General features: G+C 39.6%; 2 protein-coding genes across 2 annotated transcripts; one reads left to right on the forward strand and one right to left on the reverse strand.

Moving 5' to 3' along the window:
- The first annotated feature begins 1433 nt into the window (after positions 1–1433).
- On the forward strand, positions 1434–2554 carry TAAR5 (trace amine associated receptor 5). The gene has a single exon (XM_012736549.2). The coding sequence runs from the start codon at positions 1488–1490 to the stop codon at positions 2499–2501; it is 1014 nt and encodes a 337-aa protein (XP_012592003.1). The 5' UTR covers positions 1434–1487; the 3' UTR covers positions 2502–2554.
- A 7374-nt stretch (positions 2555–9928) lies between these two features.
- LOC105855519 (trace amine-associated receptor 6) lies at positions 9929–10966 on the reverse strand. Its single transcript, XM_012736548.2, has one exon. The coding sequence runs from the start codon at positions 10964–10966 to the stop codon at positions 9929–9931; it is 1038 nt and encodes a 345-aa protein (XP_012592002.1).
- Positions 10967–11238: the final 272 nt, after the last annotated feature.

Below are 11238 nucleotides of genomic sequence, written 5' to 3' on the forward strand. Positions count from 1 at the left end.
ATGCTCTCTTACCAATGGGAAACAGAAGGAGAGGTTAGATGATGGTACAGGAAATGACAAAACAAGATTTTACTATTCTGCCTCCAGGTGAACTGTTTCACATACCATGCTTGCTTTCACCATGACAAAACACAGAGCTTGAAAAGAACACCATGATGCAGCCCACATGGGGGTCACCAATTTCCCCTTCACGAACCAAAGGACTTGTGATCAATTATTCTCAACTATTTCTCATGTTGAAAGAAATATACACAATAATTCAAAAGCAGAAAGGATATATAGAGCTTACTAAAAATGAAACTAAATAAAAGAATATACAGCAGCCATCAGCAGGTAAGAATACCTTCATAAATATCCCAGAACTTAGGAGTTAAAAAAAAAATATATATATATATATATATACACACACACACACACAGATAAAATCCAGTGTCTTCAAATTTCATCTCTAATTAACTGTCAGGGTAAATGATCCTGTATTGAGAAGGAAACTTAAAACAACTGAGACTTGTGAATAGTGCAAACTAGGTCCCTTGGTACCCCTTCACTCCTTATTTGTATCACCCCACGAAAAGGAGTAGTTTCCAATGAGAGTATATAATCATTAACTGATTGCACATCCATCATCTTTGTTGACAGAAGAGGACTCTATATTCCTCACGTCCACCTGCTACAAAGAGACTTCTTCCCATGAAGTGATTCCTATTCCTACCTGTGTAAGTACCTTAGAAACGCTGAATTCAATTTATGAGAATTTGTTTACTAGCACACAAGCTAGTGTTAAGACAGATAAATTCTACTTCATATTAGATAGTTCTCTCAAAATGGGTAAACACTGAGTGTTATCTTTAGAAAATGTGCAGCATTCAAAACTAAAATAGGGCAATTTTCTATATTTTTTTTAGTTATCTGCATGCTGCATTCTTCTCTTGGAAAGAGTTGACATGTAACTAAATACCTTAATCTGATTATTTTGTTGCCAATATATTTAACTCTTAAAGGGAGGAGCTAGAAGTTACTCTTTCCTTTAAGTAATAATTTATTAACAAGAATTAATTCATCAATTGGTTCAGTTCCTAGCTTTAAACCTCACTTTACATTTGACAACAAGTACCTTATCAAAATGGAAGAGATATTGTCTCAATACCTTTGTGCTACCTACCATAACTTAATCAGTTTTCCTTTGAGGAAACATTTAGCTTATGTCATTCTTTTTCCTTAAGGACATTGTCTGCACTGGTTTCAAAGTGCCTGGTCATAGGAACCAGGGCTACCATAAGTAATTCAAGAAATCTTCACTCCCATGTTGCCTTTGATTTTCAGAGCATATTTGGTTCAGTACCCAGGGAAATTATACTCGATTCCAAAATGCCTTTTAGTTTCCTCCTCTTGATTTTGCTTTCTGATTGTTCAGCAGACAAAGAAATATTTTTTCTAGTGGAGAAGGTGGCCAGCTCCCAAACAGAGGGGAAGAAGAGGAACCATCAATGAGAGCTGTCCTCATCCAAGCCCCTGAAGAACACCCCGAAGCTTTCTGCTACCAGGTGAATGGGTCTTGTCCCAGGACAGTCCATCCTCTGGGCATCCAGCTGGTCATCTACCTGGCCTGTGCAGCAGGCATGCTGACGACAGTGCTCGGGAATTTGTTTGTGGTGTTTGCTGTGTCCTATTTCAAAGCGCTTCACACTCCCACCAACTTCCTGCTGCTTTCCCTGGCACTGGCCGACATGTTCCTTGGTCTGCTCGTGCTGCCATTCAGCACCGTCCGCTCCGTGGAGAGCTGCTGGTTCTTTGGGGACTTCCTCTGCCGCCTGCACACCTACCTGGACACCCTCTTCTGCCTCACCTCCATCTTCCACCTCTGTTTCATTTCCGTTGACCGCCACTGCGCCATCTGTGACCCCCTGCGCTATCCCTCCAAGTTCACAGTGAGGGTGGCCCTCAGGTACATCCTGGCGGGGTGGGGGCTGCCCGCGGCTTACACGGCCTTCTTCCTCTACACGGATGTGGTAGAGGCCGGGCTCAGCCACTGGCTGGAAGAGATGCCTTGCGTGGGCAGTTGCCAGCTGCTGTTCAATAAGTTTTGGGGCTGGTTCAACTTCCCTGTGTTCTTTTTCCCCTGCCTCATCATGATCAGCTTGTATGTAAAGATCTTTGTGGTTGCGACCAGGCAGGCTCAGCAGATCAGCACGTTGAGCAAAAGCTTAGCTGGGGCTGCCAAGCGTGAGAGAAAAGCTGCCAAGACCCTGGGCATTGCTGTGGGCATATACCTCTTGTGCTGGCTGCCCTTCACCGTGGACACGATGGTCGATAGCCTCCTTAACTTTGTCACACCGCCACTGGTCTTTGACATCTTTATCTGGTTTGCTTACTTCAACTCAGCCTGCAACCCCATCATCTATGTCTTTTCCTACAGGTGGTTCAGGAAGGCACTAAAACTCATCCTGAGTGGAGAGATCTTCTCCCCGCAGACACCCACTATTGATTTGTACCAAGAATGACTCCTTTCACTAATTGCAGGCAAGGGGGAGGGTGTCAGGGGAAGGGTGAGTGGTGTTGCAGCTGTGAGCAAGCTTCCTCGGCAGCATGCTTTCCGTGGAGAAGGAAATCAGACTTCTTAATTTGCAAAGAGATAGAGCACTCCTCTCATTCAATGCTTCTATAGTCAAATGTAGGAAAAGGAGAGCAAGAAGTCATCTTAACATCCACTGGATAAAGCCAAAATGCTGCAGATATTTGGCTCCTGATTTGTTGCTTCCTTGAAACAACTAAGAGGCAGGGAAGGAAGGAAAAGAGCACTGGTTTCTGAGTTCTCACTGTGGTGCCGCCACATGGTAGTGGTCGGGTAGGACCTTAACAGTCTTTGCATCCTTCCCCCTCCTGCCATGGAGTTTCCTTACCTATAAAATTAGGAGTTTGTACTGTTTCCTTTCCAAAATGTCCCTAAGTTAAAGTATTGCATAATATAACTTTGGGAAACCTTGTTGGAACCACAATTTCACTTCATATTTCATAATCATAGTCAAGTGTTTGGAATGTCTTATTTTCAAAATGTTCATTTTAGAATCCCTGTGTCCTTGGAACCTAACCATTAAACAGATCTATAAGCCAGGTTATCCATTTTAATGATTACTGAGTAAATGTACTATAATCTTAAAGGAATATTTTCATTTTTAAAAAAATAATTAAAAATTAAAATATTTTCAGTTTTAATTATTCACATTTTGCCATTTTAATATTTCTTCCTTGTAATTTTTATCACACACATTAGACCTACTATCTTTCTAGGAGCACCAGTACATGGTTTTCTTTAGAAAAACAAGTACTTGTGCCACATGCTTACTTAGAATTGAGCTAAGTGTTTCCCAGCAGCTATTACTAGTAGAGATACTGGCACCTTCTTTGTTCATCCTCCCTCTGTCTTCGTCCTGAACATTTTCCTAAAGACCTTTAGTCATCCTGCTTCCATATTTCTTACTGATTTTTTTCAAATTAATAATGCTTATTTGTAAAACTACTTTGTAAATTGGTTTGAAGCCTCTGGCATAGAGATACATAGATAGAGTGGATAAAGATACAGATACAGAACCCGGCTGGTTCACGAGGTGGAACCCTGTGGACTAGTCACTTTCACAGATGCAGGAACTGAGTCTGCTTCTTGCATATCTTATCATCTTCTGTTAGATGGAGAAGACTGTCTTTGCCAGATAGGCCTCCATGCTGAAGAAAAGGGAAGGATGGACAGAGAAGGAACTGACATTTACTGAGAACCTGTAATGTTCTACATCCCACTTAATGACCATCCATCCTGCAAGGTGGATATTATGAACCTTATGTTAGGGATGAGACACACAGAGATTCAGTAGTTTGCCTTGGTCTACTAACTTGAAAATTGTTAATTTGTTTCCTATTTCTCTTAAAGGAAACTGGACAGCTAATAGATCTGCAAGTTGTACTAACATTTAAAAGCAGGCAGGCAGGAGACTTCAGTTTCTTGTGGATCATAGGAACACAAGGACATGAGCATCATAGCATAATGTTCATACCACCAAGAACCAGGGAAGAATGAGAACAGGAATCACAGCTTTGGTAGACACCACAAAGGAAGGCATGAGCTGGTGGGTGAATAGATGAGGTACCTGACCCCAGGATTTAAAGCCCAGCTCCTTCATCATCTTTGACATGAGAACAGGAGGTAATAAGTAAATCTGTCGAACCTAGCAAATTTGTTTAGGCCCTTAGACAAATGAAAACCTGGATTTTCAATGACTTTGCTCTGAGATCTGAATAAAATATGCATGGTGATACTTTACACATGTGGGTGTTTATGTGTGTGAGTAGAAATAGATGTGTGTGTGCACAGTCCATATGTATGTGAGTAGAAATATATGTGTGAATGAGTGTATGTGCGCATGAGTGGGAATAGATGTGTGTGTGTGTATGACTGTATATCTCTATGAGTAGGAATGTGTGACCTATATGCTATATATATGAACAAGGGTTCTGAGCAAGACAGTTTTCAAGCAAGAGCCCCTTTGCATTGCTTCTGAATAGCTTTGTTCCACAAGGTTTGTTCTGGAGGGAGCACGAAGAATTACAAGGTCACACTAACAGCAGCCTACAAAGTGAATGAGAGAGTCCGGCCCCCTCCTCTACACAGAATTTTACAGGTTGCATGGCTTTTTTTCTGGAACGCTGATGACTGCAAAGTTGGAACTGTAGGGGAAGCCTTGATGACCAAAGAGTAGAGATTTACAGTCCTCACTGCTGTCCATGGGCAGCTGTTACATGTTGCCACTGAGAAGTTTGTCTTCTACATGTCCCACCTCTATTTCATGCTCTTGTCCCACTGTAATCTCCCCACTTCCTACTGCCTTGGAGGGAGCAAATGTCCCAGACCCACTGACATTGGACTCGGCCATGTGACTTGCTCTGATCAGTGCAACACAGGCTGATGTGACACTTGCCACGTTCAATCAGAAGCTTTAAATGTAGTTGTGTGATTCAGCCCAGCTCTTGTACTTCTGCCCCCTGCCCTGAGAACACACTGTCTCAGGCAGAGCCGCTCCTTTAGCCTGGGTCCCACAACGAAAAGACGTGAGAAGCAGACCCAAAATTAGCCTGCAGCTGGAGCAGAGCTGCAGCCCTAATGGGACATGAGCAAAAATAAACATTTGTTGTCACAAACTATCAGAGGTCTGTGTGTTGTGCTGGGAAGTTGACCAATACAGACAAAACTCCAGTGACTGTCTCCTGCTGGCCTCTGCCTATTCTATGCCTGTCCCATTAGAGTACCTGCCAGTGTTGAAATTGGCCTTTCTCTATTTCCACACTGCCCTCAGCCAAGTGTGTTGTGAGGCACAACGCCAGAATAGTTTGAATCCACAGGGAAGGCGTTCTTGAAAACACATATTTTCCTATATGCCTATTCAATTCTTCCCACCTAGTGGGTCTGAGACTCCCCTATGGACCTGGGTTCTGATCAGAAAGTCCAGGAGTGATGAAGGCCTTGCATATGTTGCAAAGATCCAAATTGTATGATATTGGGCAGAGGGTAGCCCTACCCATGAAATTTTCATTGTTCTTGTATAGGCTGGTGGACTTCATGTATTTCTGCTGATTGCTCAGACATTGCAACCTGCCAGGCCATTGCAAATCTGGAGACTCTGTCCCTGGTGCTGAGCCCTTGTGTGAGCTCCAGCAAGATGTCTTTGTCCCAAAGTAAGACTGGCCGTGGGGCTATGTTTGTCACCATAACCTTTTGGGGACTATCAAGTGTGTAGGGAATATCTATTAAAGTGGCCAAGTCTCATTCACCCTTATGTCTTCTACATTGTCAACAGAGTGTTTTCTACATAGCACGTATCTAATACGTGCTCACTGGTTAAAAAAAAAAAAATACTAAATAATACCAAAGGAAAAGTTTAAGAAAAAGATGGCAGAGAGGGCTTTGGGAAACCCTCAGTTATTTTTTCTCACTATCTTTTTTTCTCATATCACTTTCTTGTGGATTTATAGAGCAAACACTTTTGGAAGGGTTTGGCAAGAAGTTTTATTTTCACTTGTTAGATTTCATTTTCCAGATTACTTCATATGGCTTATTTTTCACCTGATAACCGTTTTCTTCTTCCTCTATAGCTTTAGAACCTTCCCTTCTTCAAAGAAGCTGAAGTTATTGAGTGGGACTGCAGGAAAGCCCCTCTTCCTGGTTCTTCCCCATCCCTGGTTCTGGGAACATGTGTGACTTGGCTGCAACTTCAGTGACCATTTTGAAACCATTAAAAACATATATCAGGAAAATCACAGCATCCTTGACTGTAACATACTTAAGTCACCCAGCCAAAGCCAGCAACTACCTAATTTAGGTTTACTATTACCTAACTAAAATAAACCTTAATGAGTTTAAACCATTTTCTGCTAAGTTTGATCCCTGGGAGACACAGCATACCACACAGTGTGACATTCCATTCACCAACGCAGTGTTTGGCTGAGGTAACAGTGTGCAGCGAACATTCCACTTGCTCCCCTACATTTCCCCAGCCATCAGATGAGCTGTCTGCTTGGTTCTGGCTAATAGACTGAAGTACTAATGTGTCCTTTCAGGCTGAAGCATAGAAAAGGTCTCTTGTTAAAAAGATGGAACTGTGAAATCAAAATCGCCTGCATCACTGAGTCACTGTGTTGAGGACAACTGCCTTGGATAACTCCCCAGAGCCTAGTGAACTTCATATGAGCAAGAAATAAACTCTTGTTGTGTTGGGTCATGAGGTAGTTGAGGTTGTTTTTATTTCAGCTAAGCCTAGCCTATGCCCCATGTGGAAGCAGGGAATCCATGATCTATTAGTGGCCCCAAGGGTTAGGGAACCACCAGAATAATATACTAAATATTGTGTATATGTGATGACATACACTTTTCTGGGGAGAGAATACAAAGATTTCAGCATATTTCAATGTGACTATGATCTAAAAATTATCAAGAACCACTGACCTATAGGATAAATTCTAAATGTCTTTTTATGGATTGGATTTATTTAATTGTACTTCTTTGTAATCGCTCTTCTTATTTATCCCAAACTCTCACTTCCATGTAGAAAAAAGAATTTGAGCTTAGAATTCAGATGATTTGGGTTCAAACTATGGGAAAGAGTTTTTTTTACTAACTGTATAATCTCATGCAAGTTACTTGGATTCTCTGAGAGCCAGTTTTCTCATCTATAAAATGGGCAGAATGTAGGATTAATATGTGTTTTAAAACATCAGTTGCTAAATAAATATTATTGAATTTTTATCATAGTTCATATGTTTTTACTTAATTGCTTATATTTATGTATTATCTCTCTATCCTGATTTTTAAGCCCTGGAGGGCTAGAATAGACTCTTATAATTTGTTTTTATTTTCTATAGAGCAGGGTTGTCCAGTAGAAATATAATGTGAGCTACATATGTAAATTTTAAATCATTCTAGCAGCTACATTTGAAAGAGTAAAAAGAGAAAGAAATTAATTTAAATAATATATTTTATTTAACCCAATATATCTGAAAATTAATAATTTCAACATGTAATCAATATTTTGAAAAAGAGACATCTTACACTCTTGTCTTTGAAATCTAATATATATCTTCTACTCACAGTATATCTCATTCAAACTAGCAAGATTTCAAGTCCTCAATAGCCACACATTGCTAAAGTCTACCTATAATATTGAAGAATGCAGATATAGGGCTAAAATAATATCTTAATTGATAGGTTGATTGATTGTGACTCTCCTCCCCATATACTCTGTTTAGACAGACTGGTATTATTGGCTATCATTTTTGTATGCTTAATTGTATTGGATGTGCCACTAAATTTGCAGATTTCCTGAAATTTTTACTCTGCCTAGAAATTCTTTTTCTACTTTCTTTTTTCTTTCTATTTAAACTAGTATTTCATTGTTTGGCTTTTAGTCCATTCTTCATGGAACCATCTCAGATTTCTAAGCCCACAGCATCCTCTTCTTACTTCAAAGTCACATCATTTGTCACATTTTAGGTATTATGTAATTTATCTCATATCATTGACAACAAATATGTCATGAGTGCTTACTGATTATTATAATATCTTAGGCTGGAAAACCATCTCTACTTTTGAGAAATCTAAACCAAACTGAGTGTATTATATGTAAAAAGAGCCAACGACCAATACAAAATAAAGCATAAATTTGGTAAGTTTCAAATCAGTGCTATGGACCAGTGTTCTCTAAATGTTTTCCTGGGACAATAGTTGTTATTCAGCCTCCCATGCCCAAGAGGTCTCACATGGTTAAATAAATTTTTGGAATGCATATTTAAACAAAATTGGACAGGTTTTTGTTAAAACACGACTTCTCAGAGTCTTTAATATGTCAATATATAATGTTATTCTCCAAGAGCAGGATATGGTATGCAGCATTTAAAAAACATTGTTGAATCAGAAACATTTTTCCTTGGAGCATTTTATGTAATGATTGTTCTACATTATTAATGTATAAATTAAAAGTCCATTCATTATTCAGATTTCCTCATTTTCCCTAATGTCCTTTTACTGTTCCAGCTTCCCATTAAGGACACCACATTACATTTAGTTGTCATTTCTTCTTAGGTTCCTAGACCATGACAGTGTCCTTCACTCTCCTTATTTTTGATGACCTTGACAGTTTTGAGAAGTACTGGTCAGGTATTATACAGAATATTCTTCGATGAAGATTTATCTGATATTTTTCTCTTGATTATGCTGGCGTATGGGTGTAGGGAAGGAAGATCACACAGGTAAAAGCCATTCTCATCACATAATATCATGGACACATGATATCCACATGACTTATCACTACTAACGTTAACCTAAATCACCTAGTTGAGCTAGTGTTTATTGTTTTTTAACATTTTCCACAATGACCAACATTGCTTCTTGCCTGAGTCACACTTCCTAAAGACAAAAGTGGGATGTTATACCTGCATCCAGGCCACCTAGCACTGATTTCAGTACAGTATAGGCATGAGTCTCATGTTTGCTATGTGAAAAAGGAAAATGGATGAGTACCTGAATGCTTCTCATTGATGTATATTCCACATGGCTTCTAAAACTTGCAAATTCTCTGTTATAATTAAGTTTTGCTATAGAAAAAATAGAAAACTAGAGACTACACTGGAAAGATTCTTCCTAAAGAAACAAGCAATATTCAGTGTGTATGAATGAAATAAGGTAATATAGGGTGCTATCCATACCAATTCTTTACATAGTTTTGTGTAGGTGCAAGAATGGCAGCCAAATAATCACTCTAACATCATTCTGGAGAGTACAATGGCTTCTGCTTCCTACTTTGGGGAAGAAAACAATCCCATAAGATGATAGTAACTGTTTGACCATCACAACAGCCTGGTTAAGATAAAGCCTACATTGCAAATTGTCTCCACACACTCAGCCCTCTTGCAAGACTAAAGAGATTTAATTGCTACCCAAGAGCCACCCTTGGGAAAATAAGCAAAGCAAAAAAGCAATAATTTGGTGAAGGCTATCCACAGATGAAATTTTTGGCAGGTTGGAGAGAGTAGAAAACTTGATTTAAAAAAAGAGGAAAGGGAATAAAAGGGAAAAAAAAAGATATTTTCAAGAGACATACTAGAACAAGGGAAAGAGTCAATGCATTAAAAAAGGAAAGAAAGGAAAAAAGTATCTACCGGAGTTAGGTATGCTATGTTCTGAAGGAGTTAACAAATAGGGGTTTAACATTTATTAGTCAAGAAAATATTTTTGGAGTAATGACAGAGAAGTGCACATTTTAAAAATATTGGAAAACATTGATTTATCCTATTTAATTTGAAGAATAATTTATTTGATCTTCATTAATAATCTTACTTAATTTTTTAAAACTCATTTTGAAGTTATCTTCAACTTCCTCAATGCAATTGCTTACATGTGTTCAGAGAACAAATTCATAGTGGCTGAACTGTTCTTTAAAACCCTACCACTCACAATAACTTTTATGGCTTTCCTAAACCACGGGTAAAATAAGGCATAAATCAAAGGATTCATGGCTGAGTTATAATAAGCACACCAACAGCAAATCTCATATATGTAGGCAGGGGTGATAAAGCCCATAAAGGCATCAATTAATGAATCAATACTATATGGTAACCATGAAATCGTAAATGCTACCACCGTGACCCCCAGGGTTTTAGCTGCTTTTCTCTCTCTCTTGGCCACTCTGGCTTTGTAACTCTCCGAGGAAGATTCTGCTTTGCCAGTAGTATTTTCAATCTTTTTAGCCTGTTGTCTAGCCACAAGAAATATATTACTATAGATAATTATCATAACAAGGGTAGGTATAAAGAAGGATAGGAAATCTATCAAGACCCAGTTTTGATTTACAACTGTCTGACAACCTCCTACACAGTTGACAGCACTGGACAATTCCTCCAGCCCATCGTCATAGGCTCCTGTGTAGAACACAGCCCCGCTGTACACCACGGGCAGGAGCCAGGAGACGCTGATGCAAATTCCTGACACCAACACCGTGAACTTGGTAGGATAGACCAGAGGGTCAGTAACGGCAATGTACCTGTCGATAGAGATGAAGCTTAAGTGGAAGAGAGAGGAGTAACAGAAGGCCACATCACAGCACGTGTGGAAAGTACAAAAACCTCTCCCAAAGTACCAGCAGCTCTCCACGGACCTGACCATGCTGAAGGGCATCACGGTCACACCCACTAAAAAGTCAGCACAGGCCAGAGAGGCGATGAGAAAATTGGTTGGAGAGTGCAGCTGCTTGAAGTGGAGGATTGAAATCATCACCAGGAGGTTTCCAAACACAGCCAGCATAGCCCCGAAGCCGAACACAGAGTACAGAATCACCCGGGACCCAGGCGAGTAGGGAGTTTTCACACAGGACCCGGTCACGTTGGCATAGCACAGCTGCACAGCTGCAGGCAGGGACGAGTTGCTACTCATGCTGCTTTTATTTACCTGTGGGGAAGTTTTGTCCTTCTTGGTTATTGTGAAGAATACAGGATCCTGAATTTCAGTATACTCCTGTAGGAAAAAAACATATTCACCAAGATGCAAGAGGAAATTATCATATATTATCTCAAATATAATTTTTCAATTTTCCATTTTTATTAGAAATCACAAATGTTTTCTATAACAAAATAAAATGTAACACAAAGTGTATTGCACGAGATGACTGGAGATTGACATCAACTAACAAATGCCTCATTTCCTTA

The sequence above is a fragment of the Microcebus murinus genome, chromosome 5 (genome assembly GCF_040939455.1).
Source record: "Microcebus murinus isolate Inina chromosome 5, M.murinus_Inina_mat1.0, whole genome shotgun sequence".
NCBI classification, from domain to species: Eukaryota; Metazoa; Chordata; class Mammalia; order Primates; family Cheirogaleidae; genus Microcebus; species Microcebus murinus.

Bases quoted from the DNA above. Each gene is read 5' to 3' on its own strand.
- LOC105855519 (XM_012736548.2), bottom strand. From the start codon at position 10,966: ATGAGTAGCAACTCGTCCCTGCCTGCAGCTGTGCAGCTGTGCTATGCC.
- TAAR5 (XM_012736549.2), top strand. From the start codon at position 1,488: ATGAGAGCTGTCCTCATCCAAGCCCCTGAAGAACACCCCGAAGCTTTC.